Source organism: Pinus tabuliformis, chromosome J, assembly GCF_031772625.1.
Source record: "Pinus tabuliformis cultivar Carrire ecotype Pingquan chromosome J, CPIR1, whole genome shotgun sequence".
Taxonomy (NCBI): Eukaryota; Viridiplantae; Streptophyta; class Pinopsida; order Pinales; family Pinaceae; genus Pinus; species Pinus tabuliformis.
This window is the reverse complement of record NC_142295.1, coordinates 726,224,181-726,238,403: the sequence shown is the minus strand read 5'-3', so window position 1 is coordinate 726,238,403 and position 14,223 is coordinate 726,224,181. Positions and strand designations below refer to the sequence as shown.

Genomic DNA, 14,223 nt, shown 5'->3' with positions numbered 1-14,223 from the left:
TGCAATATTTGCCTTATTCTAAATGAGACAAGGGGCCTTTCATTTCTTTCTATATTACATAAAATCTTAATCACATTGTAAGAAACAAAATGAAGCCATCTTTTTTTCCCTGTTGGTAAATAAAATCTCCATAGATTATAGTGATCAAAACAAACATTTTGGCATATAGAATCTTAATTTTATAATGCTCAACAAAACATTATACATTTTCACAGCGTCGTAAAGTTGATCATTTTTAGTATTATTTTCAAATTTCGAGCTACAAGCTCATATTCAGGGTCTCGTATATATTGTTGACCTGTCTGTAGTTCTACAATTTATATCATTTTTTCCCAGTTTTTTCTTTATATTTATGTAATCTGCAAACTGATTAGGGTTGAAAGAGATTCTACTCCCATGAATTTTGTTGGTTTTATAATTCTACATTTTAACAGCCAAAGGTCACAAGCTCCTGTGGCCGCTTTACAACATTTGTAGAAAAACATTCAACTTCTTTTGAATCTTGCATAGTGTTAGCCTGCCCTTTATTCCCATTTTATTCTTTATATCCATACATCCAGCATATTGATTGGGGTACAAGGAGATTATATCACCGTTAATTATTTTGCTTAATTTCCAAGGTCAAAGGGATTGATTCTCTATCCTAATATATGCCTATGTGTTCTTGTTAGCTTGACAAGTCTTTTGGATATTAGTTCTCATAGTACTGAGAGTTATTTATGGCATGTGCTCTTTTCTAGATTGACAAAATTTGAATATTGTAACCATGTCCAATGTTCTATTTCACTATCGTTGGCTGCAGTTCAGGCATGGTGGGAAGACCCAGTTTTTCACTTGTTCAAGTTTCAATTATTTTGATTACAATAAGAGAAAACATAGTTTACCCACTCTCTAACCATTGGGAGAAAAGTTGTTTGATTAAAAATAAATTATATTTCAATTTGTCAATTTTCTATTCCACCTCATAATTTCTCTCAAAATATGATCTTTGCAGGTTCTGTACAACAGGGCTTCCGAGTGACATCCTTATTGAAGTTGAAGATATGTCCTTTCACTTACACAAGGTTTGTCTCTTTAGCATGTTGGATGTGGACTTAATTGAATGCATCTCTTAACATGATTAAGTATGTGAATAATCAATGCAAACATGATTCTCTTCAATGAGCATGTCATTAAAGAGAGGCGTGTTGTGGTCTAAAGAGCTGGAAAAATAGCGTATATGCTTATATGCATAGGATTCCATGTTGATGGGTTGCACAATTCTGATTCTTAAAAGAGTATGAATAGAATATAACGAGTGTGGACTTCTTTCTTTTCAGAAATTGCTCTGCTATGTGATATTCAGGTCCATGAGTTTTTGTTTGGAGGCAAACCCAGGCTAGTGCAAATTCATTCCCTCCTTTATTTCTTTTGTATTCATCCATGAATGTTGAATGTGAAAATTGATGTCCTCCTCTGTTTTTTTTGTATTCATCCATGAATTTTGAATGTGCCTACTACTGAGAAATGTTGGGTGTCTTTTCTAACACGTGTTGCGGGGAAATATTCTTTCTTCTAGACCCAACAGACATACACCATTTTATACATGGAATTATGATCACCAACTATGAAAACAAAGTGAGTTAAACGGTGTCCAACAATCTTTTGTGAGGCAAATTCTCCATTGAACTTGGGAACCTTTTTAGCTTTTAAATTAGAACTTAATATATAACATATAGATCTAAACCAGGAGGACCATTTTAGGAGAGATATAAATTCTTTTGAGCTTGGGAACAAAGCAGTCATGCTTGGTCTGCCTGGCTATGTAGGGAGCTATCACTAGTACGGTTGTGCTTTGGTTCCACGATATATCATTGTTGATTCACATTTCTATTTGGTCTTAAATGATGAATCTTCCAAACAAAAATGATTTCTGAAGTTTTGTTGATTAGGAAAAACCCAAAGAATATGAAATATTAGTTACAGCATTTATATTCAAAAAGCAAGATTGCTTTGTAATCTTGGCTTTGAAAGAATCATGGAGCTGTAGCTGTGAAATAATAGTCTATTTATTTGCAAGTTATAACTTAAACCAGCACCAGGAGGTTCTGATAGAATCATCAGATAGTAATTTTATTGACTTCGCTAAGTCGCGAGTGACCCTTTCATTCATGGCGCTGACTCTGTGTAACAGAAAGTGGGTGCCCTCGAAAGCTTTCGTGATTGAATTACCAGTGACTCAAGATGCTTCTGCATCAGCTTATCAAATAATGGTTACCTATTGCTTAAAAGCAAATGGCCAGGTTAACTAATCTTATTCCATCTCCTCAGGAAATACAAATTTGTATGTATATTTGAGAGAGGAACTCGTTACCTGGAAATCGGGACATTCTGGATATTCAGAGTTATAAGTTTGATATCGTAGAGTTCAGCTTACAAGAACTCTGTTGAATTTCCAGTATAATCCCTCTGCAGTTGTTCAAGTGAAGAAGAATTTACTAACCCCACCTTCTCAGGTTTTATCTGATTGGTTTTAAACAAAGAGTACATGTGGCAACAATCATCTTGTTTACAGGGGATGGAGTAATTTCCTGGGATGGGTTTTTAGAATTACGCAAAAATGAATCACCAGGCATTTTAAGTACTCTTCCAACTTCAGAAATATTATTGGAGGCATTCATGCTTTCTGCAAAATTGAATTCTGGAAGCCTGTTTTAACATTCTGTAAGAAAAGGCTCATTTTCAGCTATAGGATTCTGAATCCTGTAGAGATTATAATCACCATCTCTGGTGTTAGGAATATATTTGATGAGTTCCCCTTGTGAATCCAGAGACAAATCTATATGGCCATAATCAATGCACCTTCTTTGAATAAAGAAACTTGCTAGATTGTGTGCTTTTTCAGATAACGGTGCTTCAAGATGATTAAATGGAAGATATGAAAGTACTGCTTGTCCTGCCACAACACCATTTAGTTCAGGAACATATTTATACCTTGAAAGGGATTTCCGCCCATCAAGGTAATCGTTGGAGAAGGCGGGAATATATGTTTGCATGGGAGTAGATTTTCCAATTCTTGCGTAGGAAAGGGTAACATTCACAACAAAATTAGTTTCATTGTGCATTGCATAAGTGTTTACAGAATTCTTTGGCCTCTTTATAGGCTTGTGTCCATCTCCTTGTTTCGATCAAGAATATGAGAGCTGGCCTTCTTTTTCGGCATTCATTCTAGCAAATCTAATGAAGCGTCCATTGGAATCTCTGGGAATAGCATAAACCTTCTAATTGAGATTTAGTCCAGTATTTTTTATGAGACCCTCTGTTACCTTTCTGGTTTCTGATATTTGTTATTCATTTTCAAAAAAAGGCAAATCCCTGGAGCTTGTTGTTGTCCTATCCACATTTTGGAGGCACAAATTGTTGCTGGCATCTCCCAATTTATGGGTTGAGTACATGTGTTGTAGACATGCCTCCATTATGTTAAGCTTCCCATCTCTTTGAATTAATTACTATAAGAAAATATTGTTACACATTACAACAATCCATACCTGTGGGGTGGAAGGCTAGCAGCATCTCAACCCCAGGTATCTCAACCCCGGGTGGTTGATGCACGTGAATTCCTTTGAATGACATATTGATAGGGAATATCAAGTGGTTTGATGAAAAGTAAAGCTAACAGGACGGCAAGGTAAATCAGGGCTCTCTTTGGTCGAGATCTTATATGTATTTCCTATTAGTTTTGGTTGTCAAAGATAGCTCCTCTCTTGCCTTACCTCCTGACAGGTTTAACTTTGATCATTACTATATAATTTTTTTCATTTTATGCAGAAATGCACTGAAAGCTGTATTTTTCAGATAATAATGTTGTACACACATAGGTTTGATGATTGTTCTGTTTTGATACCCAACACACACATATATATCAAACCCTTCTCTTCTTTGGAGTATCCAAATGGAGGGTTGATAAACTTTTAGCCACAATTACATCTTAATAGCTGGCAATCTAGTGAAACTCAATAGGAAAGATGGTAAGCCAAAGGGGACCTAATAGAACCAATGGAGTCAAATCACCAAACTCATTACCAAAATTGGAATTGGGATTTATTAATTTTAATTTTATGAAGATTTTTTCAGTAATATTTTAATTTGCATATTTTCAGGAAAATAAAAAAAGAGAAGAAGAAGAAAAAGAAAAGAAGAAGATGATTTTTTTTTTAACCATTTGATTTGTTTCCATTATATTGTGCTATAATTTCTTAATAGTTTTCCTATAATGTCATGTTTTCCAATTCATGTAGTTTGGACCTAATGGAACTAAATCAATGAACTTCTAAAATACATGTTGGAATTGGATGTTATTAGTGTTTAAATTTATGAAGATTTTTTTAATAATAATTTAATTTGTATGTTTTCATAAAACAACACAAACAAACAAACAAAAAATTAGTTCATGTAGTTTGCAGTAGTGTTGTAATACTTCTATCATATACATTGTTTTTAGTTTTGCTGTTTTTGGGTTTTCATGGTTATTAAATATTCTCTTGGGAAAGATCCTTGTGGCCTGCAAGCCCTCAAGTTAGAGGTGGCATTTGTGGGGTTTATATCCTGTGAAAATCACCCAGGATTTGCACTTGCGCTTGTATGCCTAGTGCCTAAGAAAAACTTTACAGGCTCAATTAATAATGAGATATTACAAGACAACATAAATCTGCACAAAATTGTTGTAGTGGCGTGGAAGCATGTCCCCTGGGGGATCGAACCTAAGTCTTCGCAATGCAGGCATTTTATTTACCACTTAGACTACACTTTCTTAACATGGTTGATTAATAATGAGATACCACGAGATAACAAAAATTGACTGCAACAGTGTGGAAGCATATCCTCTGGGGGATCAAACCTAGGTCTTTGCAATGCAGGCTTTTGATTTACCAATTTTCCACACTTGCTTGACATGGTTGATTGGTTTTTTATGTTTCATAAATTATTTTATTATTGTGCATTTTACTTCTTTAGTTATTTTATAAAAAGGTTTCATCGTATTGGACTTAGCTAGAGGATTTTTGCATTGCCTAAAGATGGCTCTGGGTGAGCATTTGATCCCATAGGCCAATTGGCCTTATGGATGGTTGAATAAAATACCTATTCTCTCTCCCACAATAATTTTGCAGTTATTATATGATTCCTTTGAAATTATTGATTGGTTACTTTGCTTCTTAGTAAAAACAAGCTTTTTCGTTTTATGGTCATACACTACAGATCTTATCTAGCATTGTTTACACCTGCTTTTATATGCTTTCACAAAAGTAGTCTCTATTCCCACTTTGTATTCCACACTGTTGTACTTAGCAGTCCCTTTGACATATCAGTTGTTTACACCTGCTTTTATATGCTTTCACAAAAGTAGTCTCTATTCCCACTTTGTATTCCACACTGTTGTACTTAGCAGTCCCTTTGACATATTAGTGTTAGCAGTCCCTTTGACATATTAGTGTTCAGTTGTTGGACATTAATAAAATATCTTATCTTACCAGCTTCATGTTTTATGGATTTAGGAAAATTCAAGATCAAGTTCTCAAAGTCTATTGATTTGGAGGAGGTCATAAGTAACCATGTAGGAACGGTTCTGCCTGGGCAACTGGATATGCTGAAGTAGATTATACAATAAAGGTGAGTATAACGTACATATGTGATATACAATATATTATTGCAGACCTCTTGAAACAATTCGGTGGCTAATTCTACCACAAGACCGTATAAGAATTGGTTATCGAGCCTGTCGTTGACATAATTTCAGAATCATGGGATCATGAGAACACAAATAAAAAGGAATCATAGGTGGAAGAAAATTATTTTGATGGTTTTTTTGTAGAAGTTGTGGATTTAAAGTTAGACTTTTGATGTTTGACCTTGGCTGGAACATAATGATTTCACATTGAATCAAATTTATCTGTAGTCTAGTTGTTAGAAAAGGCATTCATTGTCTCTGACTGCAGGATTGTTTTCAAGTTGGTTATGCTGCTAGTTACAGTTTAGATTAAAAATGTTGTAACATGTTCTAACCAACACTGAGTTGTATTGCCTGTCCTTAGGGGCACAAACAAAATTTCTAACCATCACCCTTATACAACTCAAAATTAGTAATATCCTCAGTATCACCAAAATTTTGTGGAGCAATATCCCTATAATAGGCAAGGTTGTGTACATTTAGGCTATATGATTAATCCATATTTTTTTACACTTAGGACTCAACTAGGGTGTGCGCAGATTACAAGAAATGACATTCAAGAAATGATGGACAAACAATGGGAAACATGTCTCAAATATGTTTCATTTCTTCTTTGATCCTCTCTATACCCTTAATTTGCCTTCGAGCTAGTGCAAGAGCAATCAGTCACAGTAGAGACAATTCCAATTGTTACAAGCCATGTAGTGGAATACGTTGGATGGCCAAACTCTACCTGATGCACTTACTCTGTCAAGTGAATCTAATTGTCTTATTCTCCATTCACTTGGGAAAAGGATTACTACTACCATATTCTTGCAACAAAGCTTTTTCAATGATGCCAACGTTGCTGCCCTCATTGGATACTTTTTCAAATTTTCAGGATTGTTGCACATTTCTCTGTCTTTTCCAGCTCTTCTCTTACCCAAGTTTTTTCCTTATCACAGTTTTCAAGGATCTGCTTACATCGTGGTCCACGATTATGGTGGGAATTTTCCCTTTAAATCTCATAATGCCCATTGGCATCAATTTTGCAATAAACAACAGAATTGGCTTACTGTATAATCTGACAACTTTTTGCTTGTACAACAATTTATCATGGTTATCAGTACTACTACTCTGCTACTTCATGGTTTGGAATCACCTTCCCTCTAGCTAAATTTAAGGCAAAAGAAAAAGAATAGGGCATAATACAGACCACCCTCAGCACCATTTCAAGCTATAAAAGGAAAGATGGTGAATCATTGGCTTCGTCATAACTATTTTTCTCCCGTTTTGTACAAGAGTCTTTGGACAAATGACTTATGTAGTATATGCGAATCACAATTTGCAACAAATGCCCTTTTGAGTTTAGTTGCATCTTTGCAACTCTTTGAGCTCGAATAAATGCACAAATAGTTGCCCAGTTAGGATAAGCATATAGTTTTTTTCAAGCTTAAAAGTTATATGCAATTAGCTTCCTTTAAGATGTTCTGTCATTCCACCTGAACCGTTTTAAATGTAGCACTTTCAATATTAACTTTTGTTGTTGTTCAATTGCAGCTCATTATATCTTTGTTTGTTGTGTTTCTTAGCAAAGGCCAGGCATGTACGAAGTTAATTACATGAACTAAAAAAACTGATTTATTTTAGAGGCCTGGAAAAACATCATACGAATAAACAGTTTGGTGCAATGAATTCACACCAAAGTAAATGGCCATCAAACATTAAACTCTGTAATATTAACAAAAAAACACTACAAACTCTATAGCAGGGAAACACAACCCCTACACTCACTTAGATAAATCCAATATCAGGCACATAATTATTCATTGAACAAATTTCTTAAGTTGGTAGGCTGATTGCAGTGGACCAGTGCGTAGATTTAAAGTGTTATGCTTAATTGTTGCAGTTTTTGTGAATGAACATGGCTTCCATTCCTGATAGATGAATGTTGAGTCAATGTTGTGCAGTTACTCTTTTAACAAGTAGGGTAATCTTTGGTTCCGTATCTTTACAATGTTATATGGAAGTTGGACTTGTACTCTGTAGTTGAGCCTTGGTTTGGCAATACTAATAGTCTAAGGATACACATCCATCCACAACCTTAGAGTTGGTCCCCTTGTTGACATTGTTAACCCACCGTAAATAGAGCAACCAGAAATCCTTTATATTTCTACATGCACTTTACTGTGAACCTGTAATAGAACCAGCAGAAGTCGATCCAGAACTCTATCCAATCTCAGCCGATTCAGTTAAAACAACACCAATACTAGTAAGAGAACAAATATACATCTTCGAAATCAAACTTGTGATAGTCTTTCCCTAAAAACCCATGTCCATTTGTTTTAATCTCTTTCTGGAAATATGGAAGTATGGTCATAAGGTATCTGATACCCATAATCACTTGAATTGCCCATCTAAATAGCCCATTCAAAACAGAGACTTGCTGCACGGTAACCCCTGTTATATTTTAAGATAAATACTTGTCACCTCAAAAAAAAGTGATATGATGCTAAAACACACATCTTATTATATTTATGGACAAATATCGCCCACTTGTAATGAACCCCCAAAAAAAATCATATACTATGAATAGGACAACCATGAGAATGATTACCCCAAAGCGACTATCGGGCGTCCAATAAAATATACATTTTTGATGTAAAATATTAAGCCTTCTGGTAGACGACGATATTGTGGCCAAGGTTGGAGAATCTTTGATAGGTGAGAAGTCCCATTCGAGATTGAATTACGTGCCTTTTGTTTAAATGTGGACGCGTATACATATTCGTTGGTGAATGGGTACAATTCTTTTATGGTTTCACTTTTATTAATCTAACATTTTCTTTTAATTGGTTATATAATTATGGCAAGATTATAATTTTATAAATCAATGTAGTGTATATTAAATATTTTTTACAATTCTAATTTATAACTTTTCGTTTTTTATTTTTTTAACAAAATAAATTCAACCCATTATTATTTTTTACAAAATAATTAAAAAGTTATTTGGATAAAATATAAATATAAAATAATTAGACTAAACTCTTAAGAATATATATAATCTAATTTAACTATTTTAAATCTAATATATATAATCTAATTTAACTATTTTAAATCTAATATATATAATCTAATTTAACTATTTTAAATTGAGATTTAGATATAATACACTTTAATTTAATTATATATATATATATATATGAAATTCAACCATAGAATTTTTAATCAATTTCATAATTTAAATTTTATAATCTAAGTTTATGATTTTAATGGATTTTTATTAGATTTTAATTATATTTAATTTAAAAAAATTAAAACAAAATTGAAAACAATATATTTTTATATTATGAAATTACACACACACACATATATAGTTGTAGTATAGAGTCTTCTTGGGAATCAATTCAAGAATATAATTTTAAATAAATTTCATAATTTAAATTTATACTTATACTTATACTTGATTTTTATTGGATTTTAGGTACACTAATTGAAAAAAAAAAAACATTACTTCGAAAAAGATTTTTTTTGCTAACCAAATAAAATATATATATATATATATATATCGAGAGAGAGGAGATATTACTCTCTCTGTTATTCACAATAAAAAGAAAAAAATAGAGATAATTTCCATTACTATGAAAAAACCAGTACATATAAAGCCACATATAGCTAATATAAATGTCATTTGTTGCATAGAGTCTCCAAAAAAACTAGTACCTACAACTTATATGCACATGTTCTATATTCTAATGGCATCAATACATAATCCCAACCTCCTTAAATAGATAATAAATACTCTAATAGAAAAGTCCATCGAGGACAGAAAGACATATACAATCTATTAACTACGAGGAATGCAAAATATATTCTAGTTGACTATATACTATGTTAAAAAGCCAAACATGCAAAACAAAACTAGGGAAACGATTTAGCCTATCTGTAGAGTTCCCTCTTTCAAATTATCGCCATTGCAGAAAACATTGTAATGGAAAGACGACAGCACCACATCAATTCCCCTTTTGGAAAGGAGAGTTTGCAACCCCATTTAGTTCTCTGTATACATGTCTGAAGGAGATACTTGTAAAAGATTTCCTCAAATTCTCTATGTGAAACATCCAATTCGTCAGATTGGGAGCACTAATATTTTCCATTCCATTAGACCAATAAATGATAACCTTTGCATATCCAATGATGATCATTTGCTCCAGATTCATTGTTTTGGCAAAAAATAGAAGACCCCACAATAGTATTACTTTTGCTCGAGTATTGGAACCCTCTCTGCTGAACCAAAATAAATGAACATGGTGATCTAAGTTCAACAATAAGATCGCTCCAAATCCACACCGACCCTGTTTAGCTACCCCATCAAAATACTTAGTCGGATAAACCAGATTTTGATTGTTGTGCACATTCCTACAAGGTTTATTTATCTTTAGCTTTTGGACATTCACCATGATGAGCACATATCTTATTTGCGGTCTTGCCAATATCCAAAGGGCGATCATCAGAAGTCACGCTATTCCTTGCTCACCATATTCCCCATATAATAAAGCAAGGTAGGGATATGTAAACCTTGTGTTGATGCATCCACCATTTGAAACATGACTCTTATGGAAGAGAAACATCATCTAGAGTGCAACTTGAAAGCCTGTAAAACCATGCACCAAACTGCAACAACAAATGGACATTGCAGAAAAAGGTGAAGTACACTTCCGTTTGCTTCCGTGCATAACATACAACCATCCTGGCCACAAATATCGCGCTTACAGATAATGTCCCATGTTAAAATACAGTTCTCCCATGTCATCCAACCAAAAAGAATAGGCTTCATTAGGATGTTCTAGCACCATATTGTCTTGTACCAAAATTTTTCCATGTTGGGATGTAGATCATGAGAAATGAAGGAGTATATCCGCGACACCACAAGATTTCCATTTCTCTTTCCATTCCAGTAGAGCACATCCTTGTTATCCTTAATAAAAAACTTCGCTATCCTGAGTTCATAGATGTACCTGTTCCACATATCAGCATTGGAGGCTCTTAATCCAATTGACTTTGTTGATTTCCATGTTATACTTTAATTCCTCAGATCATAGCCCTCTATAACCTGTTATAAAAAGAAGTAGCGGCATGCATGCCAAACATTTAAAACATCCTTAGATAAATAATGATGTTGCATATCGAGAATGGGCTCAACACCAACAAGGATCTTATTTCCATTTCCAAAAGACCATCTCAAATGGTTGAAGAGCTAGCAATTGATTTTTTGGAAACCATTCCAAATTTTTGAATCATTCAGAGATGAATCATATCCATATCTGAACCACTTTGTAATCGACACCCTTTTCAAGTACTTCCTCTTGACAATATCTTGCCAGATACCATCACTCGTTAAAGCCTTCCTCTAGAGACTCTTGATAAAGAATGCCCAACCAATAAAAAAGTGTCCTTGAGACCCCAACCACAATACTCTTTGTCACAAGATAGGTCATCCAAATGAACTAGATGGAATGTTTTGCTATTTATAAATCCCGCCCACAAAAAAATTAACAATAATACATTCAAGGAAGATTTACATAATATAGTTACATAGTCAATATAACTATAACCACAAGTACAAATGTGGCTACCAATAAAACATCATGTCATAATGAGGCTTGAACTTGGTGGGAAGGTTACCATTAAACCTCTAACCACCTATAACACACTCAATTGACTTGAATCACTCAATTGACTTGAATTGTATAACTTTTAAATATATATATATTGAATGTGTATAGACTTTTAAATATATATATATATATATATATATATAAATTTATTGTTAATTTTTAGAATGAATGTGTATAGACTTTTAAATATATATATATTGAATGTGTATAGACTTTTAAATATATATATATATATATAAATTTATTGTTAATTTTTAGAATTAAGCGGATATAAAAATTTATGTTGATAGAAATCTGTACTCTATCACCATACAAGTATGTTTTATCGAATTTTTAATTTAATTTTTGATGTGGAGACTTGTCGGAATAGTACAGCCAGAGACAATCACAAATTAATACCAACTCCGTCAAATTAATTTTCAGCTGACTGATTGCTTCTTTCATTGAATTGACGATGACGACGAAACCAATCACACAGAGATGAAGCCATCCGTGTGCACATAGATGCTCTACTTAATTACAAAAATAAATATTACCTACAAAACAATATAAATGCGGTGAGACATATAACACGGAGGTAAATACCAGCTTGTACCTAATAAATAGTGAGTATTTTGAGAGCAAATAGAAGCGGCATCACAAGGTTCAGCGCGGTGACTAGAGTTGGAGGAGATGCACTCGGCGCAGGTGGAGAGGCGGTGGGTGTATTTTGCGAAGCCAACGGAGTCGCTGTTGACGTTGACGGAGGAGACGAGGGTGTAGACAACGGAGTTGCCGTTAACGGGGACGGGGACGGGGACGGAGGAGACAAGGCTGGAGAAGACAACGGAGATGGAGCGGCGCCGACAGGAACCGGCGACGGAGATGGGGCGCTGACGACAGGAGCCGGCGACGGAGAGGAAGAAGGAACCTTGGTAGTCGGAGCGGGAGATGGAACTGAGGAAGGAGAAGCGGCAACGACCGAGGGCCCCGGAGACACTGCTGTCGGTGCGGGTGCGCCGTGACTACGGTTTCGTGGAGCCAGAACCACGACGATAAGCTTCTCGCCCTTCTGGCAGCTGCTCCGGTTTCCGGTGATGAAGTGAAGGGGGCCGTGGCGAGATAATCTGAAGACGGTGTTCCCGCCTTTGAAAGACGCAATTGGGCTCGACGTGTTGCAGGCGTCGTATTGGTGCGCTGTAACTTGCAGAACGGAGTCCACGGCGGGATTGTACTTGAACACTGCATAGAAAAAGGGCCACGGTTCGCAATTTCGCAAACGATTAGCATCGTTGTTAGGAGCATGTGGGCATTTAAATAGTGGAGAGAAATTATAGAACAACTTACAGAGCGTATCGCCGATCATGAATCGATTCCTGCCAGCCCAATGGTTGTACGTCTGGGGTTCGCCTCCCGACGGGACGACCCATCCCTTTCTGCCTCCCACTACGAACTCATGAGCCACGGCGCTGTGGAAGAAGGCCAACACAAAACAGAGTGTCCAAGAAGACCAAACCAGCGCCATCGCGTCCAATAACAATGCACCCGACAGACAGAAAGAAAGAAAGTTGCGCTGATATGTGTAGTATTGGGATGGAGGAAGGAAATAAGTAGTAATAATAGGGTAGGGTATGGGGATCGGGCAGCAAAAGGCGGTCCCTCGCCACCGTCTCGCGTGGGCTCCGCGGGCGCTTGAAAGCGGGCAGAAGTGAATTAAGGTTTACGATCATAATAAAATTATTACTGCCTTTGACATATTCAACTATTCTGTGTCCGCATTCGCCACGTGGTTCAGCCGAGGGAGGGTTGTTATTAACTGTTGCTGTGAATGAGTAAAATGTCTTCCCATTCAACAGCGTGGGGGGGGGATCGGGATCGGGGGCGGAAATTGTTTGACGACCCAAATATTGTTTCAGCGGGAGCAGCTTGGGGAATATAATAAAGTGGGGACTCGGGAGAGAGAAGTGTATGTATGTCGGTGTGAAAAGTTGGGGTTAGACCCGAATATTGTTTCAGCGAGAGCAGCTTGGGGAATATAAAGTGGGGAGAGAGAAGTGTATGTATGTCGGTGTGAAAAGTTGGGGTTAGCCAAGCGCGACGTGTATCTATGCAAAACCTAATAACCGCCTCACTTTGTCGTGCCCTAAGGTTTATATTAAATATTTATTCATGTATGTGGTGTATAATGTGGAAAGTAAAGAGAGTCATTTCCCACCTTTATAACTCCCTGCACTAAAGTCTATCCACATGTCTTATCTGTCCTCGCATTATCTCCTTTCGCTTACACGTATATCACGATTGATTATTGACCTATTATTCATTATAATTTAATGTACGGCTTTGCTCTCCATAACTTCCTTCTTAAGTATGACACGTATATGTAATGCCATATTCTTTTAAATTAAATCCTTTGAAAATCCAAAATTAGAGAAATGCTTTTGCTAAATCAAAATAGGATCATGTATGCCTAACCAAACACGCACTCGGCCTCATCCTCATCTTTGAGATGATCACGATTGTGTTTCAAATACACAGGGTTTGCAATCCGAGGTATTTACATGGTATTATTCGTGGTAGATTTCTTGAATAATGTTTCATTAATGTTGATTTCAAGTAGAGTCATAAGGGTATTTGTTTCCAATAGAACAATAAGGTAAGGGTATTTGTTTCGAGCACAGTAATAAGGATGAAGAAGAGTTACGTAGTGGAGATGAAGATAATCAATACCAAATCGCTCGCTCTTAATGAAGTATCATTTCACAAGGGAGATTTCAATTTCAATTTAGGTGGACAGGTTGTCATTAAACTTTTTTAACTATTTAGGATAAATTCAATTGAAAATAACAAAATATTTATAAATGTGAGTTTCATTAGAGTTATTTA

At 35.5% G+C, this 14,223-nt stretch overlaps 1 protein-coding gene across 1 annotated transcript; it reads right to left on the bottom strand.

Moving 5' to 3' along the window:
* Nucleotides 1-11,768: 11,768 nt before the first annotated feature.
* On the bottom strand, nt 11,769-13,137 carry LOC149228797 (uncharacterized). Its single transcript, XM_089378366.1, has 2 exons — nt 12,688-13,137; nt 11,769-12,582 (listed from the first exon to the last, which is right to left on the bottom strand). Exons 1-2 carry the CDS (start codon nt 12,863-12,865, stop codon nt 11,957-11,959), a joined length of 804 nt encoding a protein of 267 aa, XP_089234492.1. The 5' UTR covers nt 12,866-13,137; the 3' UTR covers nt 11,769-11,956.
* Between the last annotated feature and the right edge of the window lie 1,086 nt (nt 13,138-14,223).

Coding starts and splice junctions, on each gene's coding strand:
- LOC149228797 (XM_089378366.1), bottom strand. CDS start 12,865: ATGGCGCTGGTTTGGTCTTCTTGGACACTCTGTTTTGTGTTGGCCTTC. Junction 12,583..12,687: donor CATGATCGGCGATACGCTCT/GTAAGTTGTTCT, acceptor TTTTCTATGCAG/TGTTCAAGTACAATCCCGCC.